Genomic DNA, 26,326 nt, shown 5'->3' with positions numbered 1-26,326 from the left:
AACTATGAATTCTGGTTCTTTTCCGGAGACAAGGCTGTTTCTACATTATCAAGAACATTTATTCCAAAAAAAAAAAAATTATGTTTCAGTATTGTCAGTTTGATGTACTATTTTCAAAGATGAAAAATCACATTCTTTAGAAATGAATGAATGAAGCTACATGGAAATTTTTCAATGGTAGCTCGCAGTAAAAATGAAATCGTAAAATAAGTATACTTACCTGTTATCTAAATTTGAATATTTATACTAAATACAGACATATTTGAAATAAAAAAGCAATTCCTTTATTTTTAAGCTTTATTTTATCACCCTTATCAAACAAACACACATCAGAAAGCATATCAACAGTGCATCTTATGGTAAGTCAGTTTACAACAAAACTGAACAAGGCAATTGTGTTTACAGATAAAGTTTTCAGCAAAAAACTATATGCAGTACAATTAATTGAAACGCAGTGTCCATACTTTTTAGGTATATAGGAAAGTGGAAAATAAAAGTTCTTTGCTACTCAGCAAGAAAAAAACAGGTTTAAAAGACTTGAAATCAGAAATATAAGGATTTGAGAAAAGAACTTCTTGGTACTGATACACATCTACATTTATAGTCCCACTTAGTTATTAAAAAAAAAATCACAAAATAGTAAGACATCACCAAGAACAGAGAACCATAGTGCCAAGAAATGCCAAGACCAATACACTATTGAAACAACTGGTAGAAATGTTACAGACAATTCACTATGTACTGTAATAGTCTTGTAGTTCTGAGGTGAAGGTAAACCAACAGGAGAGAATACTCCTTATAACTGGCTTTGGTTTAAGTGATCGTTCACATTTTTTCTAACCATACCTTCTAATCAAAAACATAGCAATTACATGTTATTGAGGGAAAATAGTAGTAGGTTTTAATATTCACAACCAGCCACTCCAGTGCTGATATGGGAAGCCATAAACTGTTAAAAATCTATTAATGATAACTGGATTTCAAAGAGTGACCAAAAGATAACAAAGATGGAGCCCTTTGGGGGAAAAAAAAATCCCTTCTACCCCAGATTTGCCACTGTTAAGAGGATATAAAGGAATGCTAAATTACTGAAGATTTTTTTTTCAATAAAATTAAGAATGAAGGAGTTAAGTCCTACTGGAAAAAGATATGACAGCTTTACACTCTGCAAAGTAATATTCTACAGAGGTGCAGCTTAACTTTTTTTTTATTATAATAAACACTACTTACTTCATAAGGTGCTATAACATTGCAGCTAGTGCATACTAATGCCACCCACTGTACCCACTGTGCAAAGGGAAATAAGGAGATGGCTAATCCCGTTTCTTTCTGATCCTTGATTTGCATAAGTGTTGATGTATACCAAATACACAAAAGATGGAGTTTAACTTAAATATTTATTTTAAAAAATTAGACCAAACTGAATATGGATATTTAGTCTGATCTCATACACTCTTAAAGCAATTTTCTGGGGAAACAATGATGAGGAATGTGTAGAAATGGCAACATTTCTATGTTACAGGTACCAAACCTGGATTTTTAAAAATAAATATCATTTTTAGTTCATAAACTATATGAACAATTAACAACACCAATAAGGAAGCTATTTTCTTCCCCTCATCTCTATTTTTATTACTTATCTTTCTCTTCTTTACTCTTAAATTTGGCAGACTTCTGACAACTCATGCTAATAAAATAATACAGCTATAGATAATTCAAATAACTGAAAAGAGTTTTGAGTCCACAAATGCATGATTTTGGATGTGTGATTTAGAACACCTCACTACATTTGCTTTTACACACTCACTGTCCTGACATCATGAATACTATTAAGGAGAGAGCTTAGAAGGGGAAGGCAATTCCACCCTGGGATAGAAGTGACTATGAACAATTCTCTTGCTGACAATCAAGAGTTTATGATAACAAATAGCTCTGATGTTTACAAAAGGGTTTCCCAAAAAGGAACAAAAATTTTGACAATTCCAGTTTTGGGGTTTTTTTCTTCAGAATGTGACTTATTTTCATTATACAAAGTAGTATAACAAAAGAAGCTCTTTTCTGCACAACACAACAAGGATCAACGGTCATATAAGGCAAAATAAGACACGAGGCTTCTCTTTGCTTTTAAATTAAAATACCCAAAGCTAGGTCATAAAACATACATGACTTTCAAAAACAAAAATCAGTTTTCTTTAGGATATTGTGACAGCTACTCTATGTAATGGGAAGTAACACTCAGGCAATCATTTGATAAATTTCCCATGAATTCCAGCATTTATGGTGTCACAAACATAACTGCCATGATTATGACAACTCTCTGAAAAGCACAAATAAAGCAAATAAAACATTAATCCTTCTAAACAGTATAAGGGACAACAAAAGTGCTGAGTTGTAGGAAAATGAATAAAAACTTCATATCAGGAGAACAAAGATTGTGTAAACTATACATCTGATATCCTGAAGATCACCTTCATGACCACCTATAAAATAAACAATTTCCTAAATGCTCTCTGGTTTATAGATATTTCTTTTATAGCCCATTTCTCCTATAAAATTGCAGCAAAAAGTTAAAATTGTTTACCTTCTTAAATATCCATAAGTACTTGTCAATTGCATGTCACTGTGTAAATCTATTGGTCATTCACTGTGTGAATTTAAAAAGCAGTGAAAGACACTGGAGAAGGGGAGGTGGCTAAGATAACAAACATGATACACCCTGTGGTGTCAGGTAGAGAAGCAGCTAACCTAACACAAAACAAAATCTTTAAAATTTGGGGTACTTCAAAAACTAAAACATCCATGGTTCCTCTATAACTAGGAAAATATAACTTACCCAAATATACCATAAGAGGCTCAGATGAATTCCATATCATAGAGATTCAACAGTCCTATATTCACTGAGAAAGCTAGAAAGTAATACTAACCTGAAAAGGCTAACATCTCAAAGTAAAGGTGATTTATTGAGCACCTTAAGAAGAAATGGAAATTCTTTTGAGCTAATTGTGACCAAAGGCTGGTCTGTATTGTGACCACACTTGACAAGAAATAAATTTTATCAGAGCTAGAGTAATAAGATTTGAAGAAGGAACCTAATATTAAAAATGGAACTAGATCCAAGGAAGAATTTGATTCTGCCAGATAACTCTGGCTTTCCGTTATATGTAATATTGGGGAAAAAAAACAAATATGAATAGTTTTACACATATAAAAAAAGGCAAACCCAGGCAATTTTGGAGTTTTATATTAAGTGACTCAATCCAAAAGTTATTCCAAGGAAAAGGCAAAGGAGCAATAATTATCATTTGGGAAGCTTTCACCCAAATGAGTTTTAATATTTTCCAGGAAACACAAGGCACTTGCTTAAATCTTTGACTGTCTACACATCCACCAGACTAAAAGTCATGATGCAATTCCATCTGTACACTTATCTGAATAAAGCCACCTAGCACGTACCTTTGCATAAGAGTCCAGGTAAAACACGTGGTTACTGAGTATCTCCCCCACTCCCTCACCCAGTAACTATGTTATTATACTTATCATCAGTTACTATGGTGCTGATTTTCATTAAACTATAAAAAATAAAATGTCATGCTGCCAAGTATAATAGTAGAAATTATGTAAGATAGGCCTAATTTTATAAGGTCAGAATATAAGCCTAAAAAGATAATGATGCCAAAATGCCAGTTACCTGCATTTGAGGAATAGCTCAAGTGAGCCATAAAACAGCATCTGAGTATTGTAACTCTGACTATAATTTATTCCATAAAGGTAACTGATTCCCTTACCAGGGTGAAAGCCCAGTGTACTAAGACAGAAACAAACCTTATGCTCATAGTTTCTTCAACTTCCTTTACATGGCAGCACTCTTTCTGGCAGCATTCCTTATAATAAATTTGCTCAAAGGTTAAAATATAAGTACAAGCAATATGAATCTAGAAGGCAAGTTAAATAAGAATTGAGAGATTTTTTTAAAAAGGTTAATTTAACATAGCTCAGCCCTCTTTATTTAGCAGCTGGAATACCAAAAAGAAGGCAACACTTGTCTCAATGAAAACAGGGAGAAGGATGAGTAAAACTATATTTATGGTTTTGTTCTAAAAGAAGCCTAGTATTGGCTCAAGGCATAGCAGAGAGGGAATTTTTCTCTAAAGATTTTCTATACTGATGGCCACAAAACAAGGAAGACATTCAGTAATAATAAATGCAATCTCTTATTGCAAGAGGCTCATTTTGTTACTCCTTTAAAATGCAGCAAATAGTTTCTTTTAGCAGTGCTATCTTTCACTGAGGTGTCCAACTCTACTTATTCTTCTCTAAATACAGCATTAAAGTTTTGAAAGTAGCCAACTAGTGACCTCCTCCAAATATGTTTCCAAAGAACCAAAGATTTCCTATAGAATTATCAATTTACATGCCTTTTCTGGGACAAAAATGTACCATGAAAATACCATGGAATAATAAAGAAGAAACTGGAAGGCAAGAGAGAAGGAAGCACAGATATTAATTTAGGGAAAGAAAAACTACCTGAGATAAAATTTTCCCAAAATGGTAGGGGTTAAGTGACATGAACCCTCACATGTTTACCCTACCTCTCAAAAAGAAAATTTCTGTCTTTAAAACTTCAAGGAATCAAAATCTCTGTGTATATATTTCATCCTAAAGGATCATGAAAATTGCATCATTCAATATTTGGTTCAGGTTTTAAAAAGATAACAAGATTAAACTTCTTATAATATCAGAAGAGGGAGGGAGAATCTGCAAATGTCATCTTTGGTAGTAATGGGCTAAGAGCTATAAAATAACAATTTAAATCAAAGGAGGCACCTCCATTCAATTTTGTGGCTTAAATATAAAATATTTAATTCGATGCATGGTTACTTAGGCTCATCAATTATTCCCTCAGCTCCCTTAAAATCTAGTTAGCATCTTCTGTAATAAAATTCTACAGTGTTAAACACTACATATACGCATGAATACATCAGCAATAAGAAGACGATCAAAGAATGCTGTGAAATTCAGCATCAAGATGTTAGCAGCATACTGCAACATTAAGCTTAGAAGCCTACCTGCAGTTTATTTGTAAGGACTTTTCTTTTTGGTGGTAGTGGGGGGAGGGAGAATGAGAAAGGTATATGTGCTAACCTAGAATACTTGCCCTTAAAAAGAATTCATTTGCATTCTGTGTTCATCAGTATGTATGGAAAGACCTGGTGTTTTTAATCACCATAGAAGCTGCTACCATACAAACATTTATGTTTTAGGAAAGCTTTGGTCTCCACAATACTCTCTTGAACTCTTATTTGAAACCAAACCGGCTAATCAACCTCTGAAAAGGCCAAAATGAAAAATAATAGCTCTTCCTTCTAAGGGCACATATTAGAAGCTTACTCTACAGTTCTCCCTTGGGCGCCATGCCACAGATCTTTTGGCAATTCATTATACCAAATTTGGCTTCATAACAAATATTAGGGAGAGTCCTGAATAATTAGGTAACTGTGAATAACTAAAATATCAAATGGTAATTGTCTGAATAGGGTAAAATAATTCATCCTCTAAAACATAAATTCTTAATTGGGCTCTCAATAACCTGCATGGCACACACAAGGAAAGACGATATGAGGAGGCTTCCAGCAGGGAAAGATATAAAAGCTTTTTCCTTAGGAAAATAAATAAATAAATAAATTTTTCATTTAGTTAAGAAAGCAAAAAATACATAACCTGTATACTTTTCTTTTTTTGTATAATCAGTGCTTTATAAAGGTTTCCTAAGATTTAAACCTTTGAAGACAATCTACTGTAAAGTGGGAGGAATCCATAATTATAATTCCTAAAACCATGCAGTCAACCTGTGCCCATGAACTCACGAATACTAGTTTCCTCTATTGGGGGACACATTAGATTGCTATGAATCTTTTTAAGAATTCTTCATAAGTTTTTCTTCTTTTATATTTCCACCTTATTAGAGCTACACCTTCCTTAACTTCCTTGTAATTAGAAGTCAGATCACCTGACCACCTAGGATGCTTTCCTCTAACTTCTCTTCAGCTAAGGATAGAGGTAAAGAATGGGGGAAGAGGAAAAAAAGGAGTGGGAGGGAGATGAGAGAGAGAAAGAAAGAAACAAATAATCCTTGACTATGCACCCTTTGCCTATTTTTTTTCCCTTTTCCCTTCACTGAACAACTAATTCTTTCTTTCTGACCCACGTCAATTTTTCATCATAGTAGACAGAACTCTATCTTGAGAAATTTTACAGTGATCCCAGAAGATTCAGTACAAAACAGATGAGCTAATGCAGGGTCTAAAGCAGACTGAAAGAAGGGGCAATTTATGTGTACCAAAACTTTTACAAGAGTTTTCTCACTTTAAGAGAGTTTCAATGTAACCCAGTTTAGACTTGTGTGTTCTGGGCCTCTCAGGAATGAACTATTTTCTCATTTCATTCTATCAGACAGACCGACTCCCAAAAAACTTGTATTCTAAATCTTACAGATATTAAACAGGTAGGGAGGAGATGGGCATAGACTGTATTAACTCACAAGATTCACACTATAAAGAAAGCTACTCAAATTTTCTCTAATCTTTCACACCTGCACACTCACTCGAGCATACATACTGGACATAAAAATTGTGCAAGATCAAGCATTAGCTTTCTATTTTAAAAGCCTTAATTTAAAAAAAAAATGTAGATAGGCTCACTGCAGTTTCTTTAAAGGAATATTCAGTACTACAGTACTCCTTTAAAAAAATTCGTAACTCAGTGTTAAGAACACAGTAGGGAATTGCTGCTTAACAATTACTTAACATTACTGAGAGCATCCAGTGCCAACTACAGATATCAATAAGGAAGACCCCTCTGACAACATAAAGGAATAATCTGTAAGTGATGTCACCAACTCTAACAAATTTGTTAATAATATTCACTACAACATGATATTATTCATCCTTGCTTCATGATCACATGAAAGAGTTAATATCTTTTTAGGTTACATACTGAAGAGCAGCACTTGCCCTACTGCACAAAAAAAGGTTGCCCACATGGATGCTCTAAAACCCCTCAATGTATAGCTGAGAGGTCTTGTCCTACTCAGTGCCAAATGTTTGCAATGCAGTCACTGCTTGAGCAATGGCTGCACATTGGTAGGATTGAATAAATATACAAAGTATTCCCTTAAAATGATAAGGGGGTACTTCTGCATTCAGATGTAGAATACAATAACCCAGGAAATAGAAGAGGAGAAACAGGAAATAGTCCTTAGGTTACTGATTAAAGCAAAGTTTGATACAGATATCCCCGCTTGTAGGCACTCAGTGGGTAAAATGTAGCCACAACAAACTTCCCATCAAACATCCTTCCAGTCAGTAATTTCTGAGCAGCTTTGGAATCACCAGCATTTGCATACTCAACAAAGACCTGTAAAAGGATAGAGAAAACAAAGTAACTTCATTTTTATCAAAATTGTTTTAGAACAGTGCTTCTCCAACTTTAATGTGTGTGTGTGTATATATATGTGTGTGTGTGTGTGTGTATATATGTATATGAATCACTTGGGGACCTTGTTACGATGCAGATTCTACTTCAGTAGATCCAAGGTGGGGCCTGAGTCTCTGCATTTCTAAACAGACTTCCAGGTGATGCCAATGCTGCTGGTCCAGGGACCACATTTTTGAACAGCAAAGTTTAGAATACTTCCTTAGAACTCATTTCAATTCTGAAAAATTCCATCAAAACATACATCCTTTTGTCAGGTTCATAAAGGAGTGCTGAACAGTGCTAGACACTTGCTGAAGACAGGGCTGAACAGCCCAGAGAACAATGACATTTCGACAGTGTCTCAAAGAAGATTTGCAGAAGCCACAACTATAGTAAGGAAGAGGTTTAAAACTAGGTAATTTCCTTTCCCATAGGTAAATGAAATAGCATAATAATTTATTAGTTCTTTTTGATGATCTAAAGCAGAAGTTACAGGGAGGTGACATGACTTGAAATGACTTGTCCTCAGTTACCCGTAAATATGTGAGCCAGGAAAAGAACTGCCTTCCCTCCTCAGTTGTATGCCTCATTTGTTACATCAATATTCTTCAAACTGAGGTGCGAGCATCCTAGGACACTCAGAGACTTTCAAAGTGGAAGCAAGAATAGACAGTTTTAAGGACATCAATTTCCAAATTCTTAACTTTCATTTGTACCTTTTCCTAAAACTGGATCTACCTAGAAGTTCAGGCAGGTTATCCCTTTTCATTTCCCCTTTCATAGGAGCCCTTTTCCCAGCTGACGAAGCGAAGTTATTATCAAAGGGCATAAAAACTTTCAGGGCATAAAAAGAAGCAATTTCAAATACAGTACTTTTTTTAATGGACTGTTTCTTCATTGATAAACAAAGCTCCATGCCCTGTCTATGACTGGTCACTCCCTGTCTCATGCAAATATTTCTGTTAAGGATGATGTGTGACATTAGACCTAGGATATTTTGGCCTGTGATGGGATTTTCTGAATTCATATTTACTGTAAAAGGGACAGGTAGAACTGATTTCGTCTCTTCCATTCTATGACATTTTAAGCTATGCATTACTCTTGAACACAAAGTAGAGACCATACAGCGCTAAAAATTGATGTTCATTTTTTCACCTTAGATATAGTTAATATTTTATATCTCCTTTTCTTACCCAAAAAAATGAGCTTAGCTGTAGTTTCTAGCAATATATACTTTTTCACTAAATACAAAAGGAAGATTAGATGATGTTCAGTGAGAAAAATGAAGCTGTTTCTGATTTTTAAAAATTGATTCATAATTACTCCAAAATCCATACACCAAAGTTCAATAAATGAGTAGACATGCAATTATAGAAGGAATACCAAGCTTTCTATCAGATTCCTTGCTTCATAGATAACCTATAATTTTACACATTACATCATTCTGAACTAAATAAAGAGGAAACATATTTTATAACTATGTAATTAAATAATTATATTAGAGCTCTATCATTTTAATCTTGACTACTTTTTATAATTGTAAGATGCATCCCATAGTCTACTTTCCAGTGTTTTTTAAATATTCCTTAAAAAAAATAACATGTTAATTTGAACTGAAATAGTCAAATTGGCTTTATCAACTAGGCAACATTTTCAATAACCCAAGGAAGTTAAATCTGTGATTCTAAGAGTTTATCAAAAGTTGCTTCCACTCTCCAGTGAATGTCAGTAGAAGCTTATTTCTTTTGGTGATAAAGCAAATGTCTTCTTGCTCATAAAGACTTATTTTTTTCATATCATCTTAAAGATGGATACTTCCCCCCTGAAAATACTCCCCCTGTTTCTCTATGCTGTGTTTCCCATTCTATTTTGACCACTCAGATTAATATCAAGTCAGATCACATTGGTCCTCAATTCAAAATCTTCCAATACCTTCCCTTCTCATTCAGAGTAAAAGCCAATGTTATCTCAAAGGCCTACAAGGCTCACTCTACTTGATCTGTCCTTTACACTCCCATACTTCCTTGATCTAATCTCCTACTACTCCCCATTTTTCTCACTCTGCATAGCCACACTGACCTCCTCAAACCTACCAGGCATACTCAGGGCCTTGGAACTTGCTGTTCTCTTTGCTGGAATTCTCTTCCTTACCTCCTTCAAATTTTGACTCAAGTGTAATCCACTAGTGCTTCCTCACCTGCCTATTTAAAACTGCAATCCACCCCTCCACAGCACTCTTTAGATCTCTTCTCCAATCTCTTTTTCCCCATAGCACTTTTCACTATATATTCTTTTATGTTTTGATCACTGTTGTATCCCAGTGCCTAGAAAATAACAGATGCTCAACATATACTGGTTGAATAAATAAGCAGCAATGATGTATTCAGTATGTTCCTGACACTGAATGAGGTAAGTGCCATTATTACTAGACTGGCAATAATAACTTTTCACTAAGACTAGAGTGAGATTTCTTTTGTTTTTTTTTCAGTTGCCAAGAATTTTCATAATATTGAACCATGAAAAACAAAATCTACAACCAGAAGTGATTTCACCCACCAGGGGACATTTGGCACTGTCTAGAGACATTTTTGGTGTCACAACTGAGAAGGAGGATGGAGGGAGGGCATCTAGTGAGTAGAGGCCAGGGATGCTGCTAAACATCCTATAATGTACATGACAGCTCCCCTAACAAAGAATTATCCAGCTCAATGTTAGTGGTGTTGAGGTTGAGAAACACTTAGAGTAAAACAATATTCTGTTTTCTGAAAAATAAAAAAAAAACTACAGATAAAAGAAAGATTTAATTTAGGATACAGAGTTTTCTTTAGAAACTGTGATCATAGTTTTAGCCTATACATTTTATAGATGAAAAAACTACAGTTCATCACAAAGCTAGTCAAGTTGAAACTGGAACTCAGCTTTCAGGATTCTCAGTCCAGTGTATTTTCCTTGTTTAAATTATCACCGATAATTCTATTACAATTAGAATCTAACCTAAATGGTTTCCTAACTATACTTAATTAGAACAAAATTAGGCCAAATATTTCTGTAGCTGACCCTGACCTAAATTAGCATATGATTCAGCTGGCCTGTATATAATGGCTTAAAAGTAGGTTAATATTTTTTAAAAAAACAAATTTTAACAGATAAAAAAGTACATGCATATTATAGAACTTTTGGAAAAAGTGAAAAGTACAAGAAAATAAAAACAGCCATAATGCAAAATTCATAATCCCTAGCAACATTCTGTGTATATCTTTCTACAAAATTAAAACATTTTGTACAGGATTTTAATAACCTCTGAATCATTCTGGAATTATGAAAATATTCACTTACTTGTCCTCTGCCAGGATTTTCTTTTGGAACAAGCAGAGATACCACTGGTCCATATTTTTGACACTCCTCTTTTACATCTTCTACAACATCTGGTTATTAATAAACACAACAGTAATCAGATGTAATTAACGAGCATTCATTATTTTCATATTTTAAATTAAAGAATTCAGGAATCCATATCTAAGTAATGAGGTCATTTTCTATAACTTCTAAAATTAAGCTTAAGTTAAGAATATAAATTCAATGCATTTAATAATTCTTTTTATATTTTACTTTGTTTTGAATAGTTAATACATTCAAGTGACTCGAAATCCAAAAAAATAGTCTCCTTCCCACTTTCCCAAATGTCATTCTGTTCCTCTCCCTGAAGACAATAAACATTATCAGTTTCTTCTGTATCCTTCCATAAATCTTATAAGCTTATACAAGCAAACATGATCATATATGCTTTAAGTAAAAAGTTCTAATCTTGCTTTTTTCAAATTAACATTACATTTTTAGATCTTTAAATATCATTACATGAAATTTTCTCATTTGTTTTTATGTGTAGTATTTCACTCTATACATGGTTGATAAATTCTCTAATGTGTCCTACTGCTGAATAATTAAACTATTCCCAAGCTTTTTGCCATTATAAACAATATTGTAATAGATAAACTTGTACATATCTCATTTCACTTGTGTATTTCTAAATTAACTTTCTAGAAATGGAATTGCTAGGTCAAAATGGATGTCAATTTGTAATTGTTAGAGTTACCAATTTGTTTTTCATAAAGGTTCACCAACTTAAACTCTCTCCAGTGATGTATGAGGATATGTTTTCCTATACCTCACTCACAGGAGGGTTTTCATATATTTTCTTCACTGTCAATGTAATAGGTAACAAAGATATCATAGTATGGTATTAACATTTCAATAAATGAGAATGAAATATGTGTGTGAGATACATTGTACATCCTTTCATATAAATTGTCTATTTGTATCCTCTACCCATTATCTACTGGCTTGATTTATAGGGGTTCTTTCTGTGATAAGAGCTGTAAATATTTTGTCTTTGGTGGTTTATGCAAGGTAAAATTTGTTGAATTAAAATTTTACCTCTTCGGAGTTTTGTGTCAGACTAGTAAAAGGCCTTCCCCACTCCAAGAATATATATATTTTTAATCTCCCATGATTTTTTAGTTAAATTTTTTTTCCTTTATTCTCTCCTTCCTGTCTGCCCTTCTTCCATCCTTCCTTCCTTCCCTCCTTTCTTTTTCTTTTTTCCCTGTTTTACTCCCTCCCCTTACTTCTTTGTTTTGCTTTAAACTCTAACCTGTACATGATTTGCAATTTATTTTGGTCTAAAGTGGAAGATTTGAATCTAACTTCTTCCCCACCACCATCAAGATTACAAGACAGCTGTCCTAACACTTATGATTTCTAGCAAGGCAAACTTACCTAAAACTAGTGTTATTTGAAGCAGACCTTGCTAATTAGAACTAACAAGGCATTTAATGGTACTACATAGTCTGTTGCACTTTAGTTCACACAAGACTCTTAAACAGTAAGATTTAATAGCAACATTTAAACATTTCAATGCTCAATGTATTTAGAAGTAGAAAAAAGGTGTTACATAGCAATATACCCAGAAAAGAGTAGGTATAGTCTACCCTAGCGTTTATTCAATGAAGTCCAAGCTTGAGTTTTACAGCAATAAAAATTATTAGGAGGAGACAGAATTTAGTACAGTAGGTAGACAGACTTGAAGGACTTAAGTAGTGGGGCTTCCCTGGTGGCGCAGTGGTAGAGAGTCTGCCTGCCGATGCAGGGGACACGGGTTCGTGCCCTGGTCTGGGAGGATCCCACACGCTGAGGAGCGGCTGGGCCCGTGAGCCATGGCCGCTGAGCCTGCGCGTCTGGAGCCTGTGCTCCGCAACGGGAGAGGCCACAACAGTGAGAGGCCCGCGTAGCACAAAAAAAAAAAAAGGAAAAAGGACTTAAGTAGTAATTTGAATTAGATGTAGAGATTATTTAGAACTACTGTACCATAAGGACCTGATTAAAACAATGCTGAGGGCAAGACTATTCTTTCAGATAAAAAGGCATCCTAAAAAGTAGAGACTGGAGATTCCTACAACTGTCACAGATTCAAAGAAATTATGTTTGTTTCATTTGTCAGATAACTATATAAAGCTGATTTACCCTTACAAGAGACAGTATGGTAAAATTAGCTTCATCTGTAATGGTTTAATTTTCCACAAAGAAAATGTTTAATACTAAGCAATTAATATTTTTATGTTTGGTCCTGCTTTTTTTTTTTTTTTTTTTTTTTTGCGGTACTCAGGCCTCTCACTGTTGTGGCCTCTCCCGTTGCGGAGCACAGGCTCCAGACGCGCAGGCTCAGTGGCCATGGCTCACGGGCCCAGCCGCTCTGCGGCATGTGGGATCTTCCCGGACCGGGGCATGAACCCGTGTCCCCTGCATCGGCAGGCGGACTCTCAACCACTGCGCCACCAGGGAAGCCCCTGGTCCTGCTTTTTAGTCCATTCACCACTCTGCTTCCAGAATGCTCTTATTAAACGCAAGTTTGACTATATCACTCTCCTAGTTTAAATTTTAATGGCTCTTTATTGCATTTAACAAAGAAAAAATATTTATTGAGTACTTATCAGAAGCCAGGGACTATTCTACCCCTGATGCAAAGTTCTCTTGTGTAGTTTATATTCCAATATTACTATCTCTGGGATTAAAGTCAAAATTCTTAAACACAGCAAACAAGTCTATTAGATATCTGTATTCTGGCTACCTCTTTAACTTTAACTGACTGTTCCCCAATAAATATCCTAAGATACAGCCATACCAAACAATTCGCTGTTCTCTGAACATGCCACACTTTCTCTCATCTCTATGTCTTTCAGCTACTTTTAGCTCAACCCCTCAACTTTTAGCCAAGCAATTCTATTTATTAACAGAGCTCAGATGTTACCTCTGTAGAGATGCCCATTCATGCATCACTCAGATTGAGTAGTTAAATACCCCTCCTCTCTGCCTCAGTACATTACCCTACCTTCAGATTTATCAAAACTATAATTGTTTATATAACTGTCTCCCCGATCACACTTAAGTCATGAAATAATTCCACAGTGGCAAGTATATACTCAGTAAATATGTCTTGAGTGAATGAATTATTAAAAGCAAAACAAGAGAGCTAAAAGGAGAAGTGAAAGATTAGGGCAGGACTAGAATAGACAAGGAGAAACAAGTTGCTGGGAAAGATAGCCTTCTTTATTAATTTTGTAAAGGCCTATGAGATGTAAAAGAGTTGAAAGGACCTTAGGAATTGTTTTAGTGTACTCGAACTGCTATAACAAAATGCCACAGACTGAGTGGCTTAAACAACAGACATTTATTTCTCATAGTTCTGAGGCCTGGAATTCCAACATCAAGGTGCAGGCAGATTTGTTGCCTGGTGTAGACAGCTGCCTTCTTGCTGTATACTCACATGGCAGAGAAAGAGAAAAAGAGAGGGAGGAGAGAGAGACACCTCTCCTGTCTCTTCTTTTTTAAAGGGCATTAATTCCATCATGAGGGCCCCACCTTTAAGACCTAACCTAACCCTATTACCTCCTAAAGTCTCCAAGTCTAAATACTATCACATTGGGGATTAGGGCTTTGTCATATGAATTTGGTGGGGGACACATTCAATCTATAGCAGGAATCAAAAGTGAGAGTATTTTAGAGATCATATAGTTCAATATCCTCACTATATAAATTAGTAAAATATGAGAATCTTATTAATTGGTATGATTATTCCACACAGTTAGGAAAGACACATTAAAATATAATTTAGGAAACACTGACCTTCATATTCTTCTTCATTCTCAAGATAATCATCATCCAGCACATTCAGCAGTCTTAGCACTGGAGTAGGAAGCATCACCAAATCTTCAATATGAGGGGCTGTTAAATTCATTACAACATGGTTAAATGTAAACTCTCCCAAATAAATTGATGACTACCAGGCAAAGAAGCTTGGGAATATAAATTAGCTCTAATGTTTTATTTGATTGTAAAATAACCAAGAAAAAAATAAAGACATATACAACTTACCAAAAGGAATGCTAAAGAAGGGGCTGCACAATGCCATTTCAGCAGGAATTCTTCTGCTTGGATCATCATGAAGCATGCTAAAACACAAAAATAGGTATCTTTACAATTTTTGTCAAATCTTCTGAAAATGCAACCATTAAAGAAAATAAGAACGTCTAAATGTACACCACAGCATTAATCATATTAGCATGACTTACTGAATCATTCATCTACAAAAAAATAAATGCTATTTATGAGTAAATAGTTCAATAATTATATATACCTAAGACATAATATTATATTTTAATTTAAAATCTTTTTGATTAATAAATACAACATGGGAAAGTGATCCACACTCTGTAACACTAAGTGAAAAACAGCTAGACGTAGATCTAGGGTAATTCAATTAAAAAAAAAAAACAAGAAGAGGTGAGATGACTTTTGAGCCTTGTCAAATCCCCCTAATAATAAAGCAACTTGATAGCAAAATCAAAAATCTATGGACAACATCTCTAACAAAAGTAGGTAACCCCACTAGACTCCAAAATAAAAGAGGCTAGGGAGAAACCATCAATAGCAGTAGGACTTGCACCACATTGGCATGTATGCAGAAGGAAGCAGACAAAAATAACAGTTAATCTGATGAACCAGAGAAAAAAAAATCCCAAAGAACCAAAAGGTATTCACTGGAAAGCACAGTTAGCCAATTTGAGAAAAGCAGCTGAAACTACCAGGGGTTATACATTCTAATTCCAAGTGAATGCAAGGGGTCCTCTGTAAGACCTGAGGGGGCTGAAGTAATCTGGACACTAGAACCTCTCAAAACCAACCAGCTGAAGCTCCCTTCCAGGGCAGAGTCCTGCAAAGAAAAGAAATCTTGGAAAGAGAATCCACATTGATGGGGTAAATAAATTGAGAGAGAAAGAGACAAAGACACCAGGAAAAAAGCAGGGAAGAGCCAAGAGATCTCAGGAAGAGAAAAAAAAACACTTTTTCAAAAAAAATTACACAAAACAACAGAAGGAGCCCTGTGTAGTTAGAAAAGCTACACCTTCTTCTGTAAGTTTAGGAAAATGAATTTCATATAAAAATGAACCACATAAAAAGTATTATAACTAAATTACTACACAAGAAAAGAGAATTGCAAAATAACTGCCCTCAGACAACGAATGCATGCAAGAAAGACATGACCACAACACAGATGAACACTATAACCTATCATTTCAAATGAGCTAAAGGCATTTTTTACAAAGATACAAGATATGAAAGAGTAACATAAATCAAATTAGAAAATTTCAAAAATCAGATAACAGAACTCAGGAGAAACAAAAGGAAAAAATAATTTCATAAAATAAGCTTAAGCTAGAAGAGACATAAAGATGAATAAACACAAGAGATAATGTCTTAAAGACAAACAAGGCAGAAAAGAGAAAAAAAAAATTTTTTTTTTTTTTTTTTTTTTTGGCGGTACGCGTGCCTCTCACTGCTGTGGCCTCTCCCGTTGCGGAGCACAGGCTCCGGACACGCAGGTTCAGCGGCCATGGCTCACGGGCCCAGCCGCTCCACAGCATGTGGGATCCTCCCGGAGCGGGGCACGAACCCGTGTCCCCCGCATCGGCAGGTGGACTCTCAACCACTGCGCCACAGGGAAGCCCCAAGTGACTTTTAATAGAGTGTCATCAACACGCTGTTTTCAACAGCAACACTATATGCTAGAAGAAAACAGAGTACAGTTGACCATTGAACAACTCCAGGGTTAGGGGCACACCCCCTCCCCACAGTGTAAAATCCATATAATTTATAGCTGGCCCTCCATATTCACAGTTCCTCTGTATCCACGGTACTGCAGCCGCAGATTCAACCAACTGCAGATCATGTAGTAACATACTATTTACTACTGAAAAAATTCCATGTATAAATGGACTCTTGCAGTTCAAACCCATGTTGTTCAAGGGTCAACTGTAATTTAAGACACTCAAGAAAAGTGTCTGCTAAGGATTTTTATACCCAGGTAAATAGACTTTCAATTATAATAAGCACAGTTTAACTATTATTAATATGCAAGGGACTTCCCTGGTGGCACAGAGGTTAAGAATCTGCCTCCCAATGCAGGAGACACGTGTTTGATCCCTGGTCCGGGAAGATCCCACATGTCACAGAGCAACTAAGCCCATGCGCCACAACTATGGAAGCCCACACACCTAGAGCCTGTGCTCCGCAACAAGAGAAGCCACCGCAATGAGTAGTCCCCGCTCTCCGCAACTAGAGAAAGACCACGTGCAGCAACGAAGACCCAACGCAGCCAAAAATAAATAAATAAAACAAATAAATTAAAAAATAAATAAAACAGTATTTTAAAAAAATGTTAAAAGAAAAAAACATTAAGAACTCAGAGAATATTAATCCTATGATCAAGAGAACAAGCTTTAGTAAACTAAAATGACTAGAGAGACATCAACACAAGGATCAGTGATGAACATTAAATATCTAGTTACACATAGAACTGAGATTAAATGAGAGTGTTTGAAAACAGAGTGCATAGCACGTAATGGCTATATAATTTGACAATGCAGATATAACTATTTTTCAAAAGAGGGAAGAATGGGAAAAGCATATGCAAAAACAACTGTTTTCAGTAATCTTACTATACCACTATTATTGAGACTGTTTTAGTGTAATGTGGAATGAAGCAAATGAGTAATTATGAAATATTCTAATCTGGCATTCTCTCTGTCCTTAAGAACCAGAATTCCTGACATAAAAGATAAGAGAAAGAGATGTAAAACAGAAGAAGTAAAAACACTGTGGTTCTGAATTTAAACTGGAAACATCAGTATGAACTCTGTCCACTTAATAGGCCTTGAAACAATGACCGCCCCAGTAGCAGTGAGTATTCCTAATACCCAGATGGTGGTTTTTAAAATACCATTTCCTACTAAAAGAAACCAGGCTTCTTGGAGAAATGCTACTTCCAGGTCTGGGGCAGGAAATGTATACTTTGAACTAGGAACATCTTACCACACCAGATAAAAATGAAACTATTACAGATAATAAGGTCTGCCAAAACCAACTTGCAGAGGCTCACATTCCTCAAAGATGGGATAATTTCAGCTTCAATTAGGATAAGAACTGCAATGGATTGAAATATACCAAATATATTTAAATTCACTAATTAATAATGATACTTTGACCTTTCAAAAAGGGGATGGTCTGCTTTGGAAGATGACAGGCAATCAATTCATTATGAAAACAAGTCAAGAGAATCAAGCATTTATTTCGTCTTAACTAAACGAAGAGAAAATGACATAATAAGAACATCACCATTCTACAACCCCTAACAAAGTCATGGATCTAGGCACTAAGTATTAACAGTTCTTAACACACAAAATGGAGATGGCCACATTATGTGCTGACATAAAAAAACAGAATACCATCTATAGTCTGGAAAAAAAAAAAACTCTCTAGATACAAATATACAACTACGAATTTACAGAAAATAGGGAAATATGTTAGACTATACTATACTACAATAACACAATCTGTAAAATTCAGACTGTGGACAACTATACTGAGTCAACAACTCAGGCTATTCAACAAATAAACAAAGGAACAGGGAGAGTAGGAGATGGAAAGAGACCTTTTAGAGTAAATGAAACTTAAAAGGGATTTGTTTTTTTTTAATAGAAGGGCAACACTAATCCATAGTGTTTAGGGATACACACTTAGGTAATAAAACTACAATGAAAACAAGGAAGTAATAACCATGAAAGTCAGGGTAGCGGTTACTTTTAGGGAGGAAGAAGGGGCTTGAGATTGGGATAGGGTACGTAGAGGACTTCAGGAGTAGCTGGTAAAGTTCTAATTCTCAACCTGAATATAGTGGATACAAGAGTATTCCTAAGCATTCACTAAGCTACACATGTGTTTTCAGTATCTATGTTTTAGTCTACAATAAAAAAAAAAGGTTCGAATAATTTGCATGCATATACAACAAAATATGAAGAAAAATACTGAAAAGAAATACACCAAAGTGCTAACAGTAGAAAATGAGTTTATAATTTTTATTTTTCTTGTCACAATTTTCTATAGCTTCCAAATCTAGTATTACTTGTAGAAAAAAGGGAAAAAAAGTATTATTAAAAACAAAATAAAACCAAACCCCTCAAGCTTAAATAACAAGGTCAATTAGACTTTTAAGTCTATCCCAGAATCCATTACATAATTTGACTTCTATCCTAGAATCCGTTATATAATTTTACACTGCCTCTTTTCAATATAAAGTGCAATATTTAATATCTAGTATCAATCAGATACTGGCAGCTATTTAAAACTACTGTAATTTGTTAGACACACACACAAATAAGTGCAAGTAAAACTGGTGAAGCTGACAATGGCACTACGCATCTTTGGGACTGGAGAACTGGCTACAATTTCCACAGAGTTCATGCAGCAGTGCAGCCTGGGTCTTTGGACAGTGAGTCAGGAATATTTGCTTGTGCTTTTGATCAGTCTGAAAGTCGGTTATTAACAGCTGAAGCTGATAAAACCATTAAAGTGTACAGAGAGGATGATACAGCGACAGAAGAAACTCATCCAGTCAGCTGGAAGCCAGAAATTATCAAGAGAAAGAGAGTTTAATGTGGCGTTGTCTTCATGGTGGTTCCAGTTTTGTTTTTTGTTTCTTTTTTAGCTTGGTATTGATGAGAATATCCAGTCATTTGTGCTCTGGCTAGGAATATAAAGCAAAAACTCACATGCTTGAATCACTGCTTTTTCATATTTTACAATGAACTGTCCTCTCCCCATGTTTTTATTTCTAAAATAAAGTTTGAGATCCTAGGAGGTAAGATGCAGATATCAAGCATATGTGGGTTTGTTGAACATAACTATCCTAAAGACAGAATGATTTATCAGTTTTATTAAAACATACTTTTTTTTTTTTAACTTACAGAACTGCTTACTGTAGTAGGACATGTTTTGAGGGGAGCAGTCTTTCTTTTTAATCCTTTAAAAACTGCTATCTGTGACTGATAATTTGGGATTAAAGGATTTGAAGCGTTAAAAAGAAAAACAAAAAAAAAATCGGGTGAGATCTGAGTTCCATGGACTGTAATGTCAATTTCCTGATTTCGATATTGTACTAGTTTCATAAGATGTTACCGCTAGGGGAAACTGGGTGAAATCAAAACACTACATCTGTATACTTTAAGCAAAAAGCTCCATAACCGCCTGACTCATTTCATTATATACACATGTGTAATATCAATTATCTCTGATCAAAAACCACAGTGTCAAAAAAAAAAAAAAAACCGCAGTGTCATTTCCTTAGACACCAAGATTTATAAAACAATCAATCGTGCCAGATAAAAACAGACACCTTCACTTACAATAACTGACACTAATCAGAACACCCTCCGGAGCAACACCTGGCCCAGGAGTCACATGGACGACAACGACTATCATAAGGGCATGACTAACTTGCCACCGAATCTGAATGGCCGTAGGTTTACTCTGAGAAACAAACATTCCTGGGTAGGAGTGGACTAATGAGCAGTTTTAATGAAGCTTTAAAAGCCAGTTTGGAGAAAATTTAAGAATAGGGTACACATCCTTTTAATTAAACCATTTGTCAGAAATCATGTTTTGTCAATTCAAAGAAAGTCTATTTTATGTCACTACATTTTTAAAGACAGGTATTATTTTTATATTAAAAAACAATTTAAAAATTAAAAAAAACCCACTGTATCTGTCCCCAGAGTTTTCAATGGTAATTATTTAAAGTATAATATATAATTACTTTACTTGAAACTTTTAGTTGGTAGTCCAAAGTAAACTTAGTCTTTAGTTAATAAACACCTATTCTCTATTATATATAGAACTGCCAGAGCTACGAAAGGCCCAAGGTACAGTGATCCATCATCTATCTTCCACTGAATAACTGCTAGGAAGAGCCTAATACCTGGTACTCACTAGGAAAAAAGAACACTCCTTTGAAAATAAATTTAGTAAAACAACTTGATTGCTTTCTTATTAGAAGCTAGCCTATATAGAATATCTAAAGATTTTTGATTCTAAGGAAGGAAAAGCTCTACATGATTAAGCAAACCAGAAATAATAATATAAATCCATTCAGAAAAAAAAGCCAGTTTAAAGTACATGTAACATACCTTTTGATAAGGTCTCTTAGGTGATAGGCTGGAATTGCGGCATTCACCACTGCTTTACTGGCAAATATGTGATCAATAATAGCAGAACTGTTTGCCTAAAAAGACGGAAAAAGTCTTCCTTTGGTTATTCAATTCAGTCTGTATTTACTGAGTACTGGACACATAGCACTGAACGGTTTGTTAAATTAAATGCAACAGAAAACACTCTCTTCTGAGAGCTTACAATCTTAATGAAGGAGATTGGTACATTATTATAAAACTTCTAGAGAAGAGGAACATTTTTTCTCCATTCTCAGTACCTGACACTCTATGAACACTTACCAGATGAATGAATAAAGAAACAAATACCAAAGCAACCACACAGAAATGTAGTTTAATGCAAAATGAGAAAGTAAATGTGTGCTAGGTGAGTCAGTGTCTTCATGATGAGTCTTCAATTGGTTTTCAGACAGAAATAAAATAAACTATCAAAGAGAAACCAGGACAGTATTTAAAAATTGCATCTGTCACATTATTCATACCTTAAATCCTTGTGGAACATAACATTTTCTCCCTGAGTACTGTGGAAGTGTGTACATGAGTAAAAGACCCGATATCATCATCATCACCTAATACCACAGGCCACACACTATGCTAGGAACTAGGTATCATCTCTTTTTTAACCTCAACACTGTCATCCTCATTTTACAGAAAGTAAACCATAGCTTAGTAAACCTAAATAAATAACGTAGAGGTAGGGGAAGATATAAACCCTAGAGATTTAACTTCAGAGCCTATGCTCATACTCGGCAATTTTGCCTCTATAGAAAGTGATAAAATACAGAATAATGATGCTTATATCTAGGAGACAAATAATGGGGATTGCTTTAGTACACATCATGCCTCTAAATTTCACCAAAAAAAATGCCCAAATGTGATCTAGTTCTGATTGGCTCTGGCTCAAGAAGAAATAGTCCAAAGAGCTCAAAGTTAGTCAAAGCTAAATGTAGAAAATTGATCCGTTTATCTATATTAGCACTAGAGAAAGAACAACGGACTGTTTGGGGTACTAATGATAAAGAATGATACTGGTTTTACTCACATGGCAGTACTTTTTTTGCCAAAAGTAAGCATTAGGTACACCCAGTAGGCTATTAAAGTATTTATTCCAAGAACTGCTTCACCAGGTATAGATGACTAGGGGTTTAAAAGAAATAAAACTCTGTATGGTATAATGGCCACACACTATGCATTAGATGCTCAAAAAAATACTTGTTTAATATCAAAACCAATAATAATTCCTAAACATTGTACTGTTTATCAAACCTCTAACCTAAAGGATATGATATCATCACAACATTAAAGCCCCAATATGTTGGAAAACATAATGTAGTTAATTCCTAACTCATGAATATGTGAAAGGTTAATTCCTATGTCAGAGGTTTGGAACTTAGAACCCATGTTCCCAAAGAAACAATGTTATTAGCAGCACTTTCTCAGGATAGTTCACATATAGAATACAAATAAACACGAAGCAGAGTGGAACTGTGGACAGAACACTGAACTTTTGAGTAGGAGGGACAGAATTGGGGGCCCAGGTCTAGAACATCCAGTTGTACTATCTGGAGCTAGTGGTTTTACATATCTGTACCTCCAAGTTTTCATTTGTAAAAGAATAACCAATATCCATTCTAACAGTCCTCATAGAATAGTATTGTATTAGTAATATTTTAGAATATAATACTATATTACTAAACAAATCACTGTTGCTTCTTTGGGGAAATGCATTCAATCAGTCACTTACGACACGCCAGGCCTCAGCTAAAAACAGTGAGAATGCATGCTCACTAGCACATCTGTAGCTACGGGAGTGAGGAATGGCATTGAAGGTAGCATGAATGCAGTAGGAGGAATATGGAGGAGATGAAGCAATCAGTGTCCTCAAAGAGAATCACTATAAATGAGTACACTTACATTGGGATTAAAGGCCCCAAAGCAAAACAGTGGTAGAGTTTACCTTCCATTCCTGAGATCTGACTGTATGTTTCAGTTTCATTCCTGAGAACATTTCCAGTAAAATAATTCCTAGGCTCCAAAGATCAACAGCTGAGGTACATTCTGTATCACTCTGAAGGCCAGCCTGGGCCAAGCAATTCTGCAGTTCTGCTTCCGGAGCCCGATACCCGTCTGTCTGAATGTACTTTACATCCTAAAGAAGATGAGTAAATATTGTAACCAATCAAAAACTGCCCACTTTCCATCCAACCAGTGTATTTACCTCTCTGAAAGTGCAATGAGCCACTGCCAAACTGAATGTCAAAATTTTGAGTCCTTGGCTACCATAATACTTTGGTTCATTAACTGGGTAGTTCTCAAAGGCAAGCTGTACACTTTCCATACAACTGCTCATTTCTTTAGATATTCTCTTGCCTGTCAGACACTGCTGATAAATAAGGACACTCTGCAAAGAGCTGATAAACCATGGAGAATGGAGCATTTGCCAGAACTGTCACATGAGTTCTGCCATTAGACAGAGTCCCAACATTGAAGACACCAGTAACAGTAATTCAGCAATTAACCAAATGCTCAAAGAAAAAAAAGCCTTCTATGTAGGTAAAGTACTTTTAATAATTCCACAGCCCTCTTGTACTAGCACCCCCTACCTGACCCAAACATATATCCCTTTTTAATGATTATGGCAATGAAATTCTTTTTATTTGCTTCATCCCCAGGCACTTCAGTATTTTACATAGAAATATCTCTTAAGTCTCTACTAAATCATCTCTGTTATTTAAAACTATTTTGTTTAGACCACTGAGGGGGTGGGGAGAGAAAGTATGTCTTACCTGATTGCCTTCTTTGAAGCTAAGTCCAAAGTCAATGAGTTTAAAACATTCATTCTCGGCACTCCACAATATATTACGTGGTTTGAGGTCTGCATGGACATAACCCTCATGATGAAGAAAAGCAAGGGCCTCTAGAACATCTCTGGCACAATGCTGTATCATCCACATGGAACAACCCTGGTGACTGGAATATAAAAGCAATTCCGAAACACTGACATCCAGGAGTTCAAGCAACAGACAGCGTGATGGCACATTTGGAGAGAAGTGGATTGTAAAGACTCCATATAAAGTCACTAGAAAAAGAAACGAATTATAATACTTTAAAAACCAGACTCCGAGTAAGTGACCATTAAAGTGGATACAAATTTGGGGTAGTCTAGATAAGGATAACTTTGATGAGCAAGCAAGCCCACTGTAATTTATTTTTCCCATGAGTAAGATTTTTGGGCAACTGGGTTACTTTATTTTAATAAAATGAGGCGACCTTCAACAGCGGATTACTATTCAAAGATATTAAACATGGCACAATAATTCAAATTGTGTTTCCCAAGCACTCAGGGATGGGTGAATAGGCACTTAGGGTGCCAAGCAAAAATGATCAAAAGAAAAATCCAAATACTAAGTACTCTTACGGCAAATGTCACAACATGCAAAATCAAAATTGAAGATTGTTTCTTGATCCAAAATAGCACTCTATAATCTAAATATTAAAAGGAGAGATTGAGACTTTCAAGATGACATTTTAACCTAATCTTGTAAAGATTCAACAACTCCTTAGGTCTGCAAAAAATTTCCGTCTTAAATACCCGGGTTATATACACCATTTAGCAACCCTTAAAAAATAAAAATAAAATAAAAATAAAAAAGCAACACTAGTGTTAAGAAATTCTTCTCCAAATGGTAATATTAAAAAGGTCACCTTCAAATTAAATATGGATCATGCTTGCCAGGAAATAAGACATTTCTTTATTAACAAAAGCCGTTACTAATTATAAGCTCTCTGTTGGTATAGTAACAATGAAAACTGTTTTCATACATCAATCATCAGTAACTATTACATATCTTACATTCCGAATATCTGAATCATGAAACATGGTCTTACCTGGGTAAAAGTATGAAGTGCTTATGTATAATTTTCACACTTCCATAGGACTACTATGTAAAATTTGGGAGTCATTTCTCCCAAATCCATACTAAATATGTATCAAGTAACACCTATACGGGTTATTAGCATTGACGTCACAAGTACTAGAAATATTTCCCATTTTTCACTGGTGTGCAAAGATTAAAACATTTCCGTATGAGACATGACAATCTAGTAAAGATATGCCTCCTGTCACTAGAGAAGATAATTCTCTGTGCTAATAGGTGCGGCATTCTCCAACGAGAACTGAATCAAAACAGAATTTATTGAGCATCTACTACGGGCAAAGCAGACCACCAACTCCACCGTACTACAGAGTGAAAGGGGGACGGAAAAGGGCCCTGGACCGGGTGATAAGGACAGGGCCAGACCCACTTGTCCAGCCTAAAAGACGGAAGACGGAACGCCAGGCTGCAAGAGGGAGTGCATGCCTGGACTGGGACTTGGCCAAGACGAGAAGGGAGACAGCGGCTATTACCGATGTTCCTGTGACCCTGCAACTGCTCCAGCGCCGCCCTCTCTTTGCGGAAACCGTACTCGGCGGCCGAGGCCGCAGCCCCGGTGGTGCCCGGCGGTAAGAACTGCTTCAGAGCGCCGGGGGGCGAGCCGGGTGTGCCGCAGCAGCGCACACGATACACCGAGGCCGAGGAGCCGCTACCCAGGCGGCTCTGTACCTGCCACAGCCGCCCGAAGGCTTCCAGAAACCGCGGCGGCTCCGCGCCCCACGCGCAGCCGGATCCCGCCATCGGTGCGGACTGAGGACGCTGACACGGAGCTGACGCGACGCCCAGGGCAGGACGGCAGGGCCCGCGGTCACATCCCCGCCCGCCGGACCAGCGGCTCCGCAGGGAGGGGCCTGCAGCCGCCTCACCGACTGCCGGGACCTCGGGCCGCCATGACACCGGAAACCGTAGGCGCTGTGGGGGGCGGGGTGGTCCCAGAAGCCGGAAATGGAGGAAGAGCCAATCCTGCAGGCTGAAGGAGGCGGGCCCAGAAGGGGCGGGGTCTAGAGTTGATTAGAGGAATTCAGGTTTGGAGGAAGGGACTGAGGTTGAGAGATGTGAAACTTTCTTGAGTTCTCACTGTTCCAGGTCCAACGTAAACTGCTTTCACACACATCACCTGAAATTAAAACTGATCCTTTTTCTTGTTGAGGCACCTCACCTCAGCACTGGGAACCTAGGAAAATAAAACCCCGCCTACATTTCTTATAGCCAGGATCCCAGAGGAAATACCCCAGTTACTAAAGGAAAGGGTTTAACACCACTTCCACACCTATGGTTACTAGTGGCTATAATTCTGGACGCCCA

At 36.2% G+C, this 26,326-nt stretch overlaps 1 protein-coding gene across 1 annotated transcript; it reads right to left on the bottom strand.

Annotated features, from left to right (window-relative positions):
• Positions 1-283: 283 nt before the first annotated feature.
• On the bottom strand, positions 284-25,939 carry UHMK1 (U2AF homology motif kinase 1). The gene is made up of 8 exons (XM_082614392.1): positions 25,495-25,939; positions 23,873-24,165; positions 23,044-23,235; positions 21,048-21,142; positions 14,902-14,978; positions 14,653-14,751; positions 10,810-10,898; positions 284-7,413 (listed from the first exon to the last, which is right to left on the bottom strand). Exons 1-8 carry the CDS (start codon positions 25,760-25,762, stop codon positions 7,267-7,269), a joined length of 1,260 nt encoding a protein of 419 aa, XP_082470518.1. The 5' UTR covers positions 25,763-25,939; the 3' UTR covers positions 284-7,266.
• Positions 25,940-26,326: the final 387 nt, after the last annotated feature.

The sequence above is a fragment of the Mesoplodon mirus genome (genome assembly GCF_964341445.2).
Source record: "Mesoplodon mirus genome assembly, chromosome: 3".
In the NCBI taxonomy this organism is placed as follows: Eukaryota; Metazoa; Chordata; class Mammalia; order Artiodactyla; family Ziphiidae; genus Mesoplodon; species Mesoplodon mirus.
The sequence above is the reverse complement of the archived record's forward strand: the minus strand, read 5'-3'. Positions and strand labels throughout refer to the sequence as shown.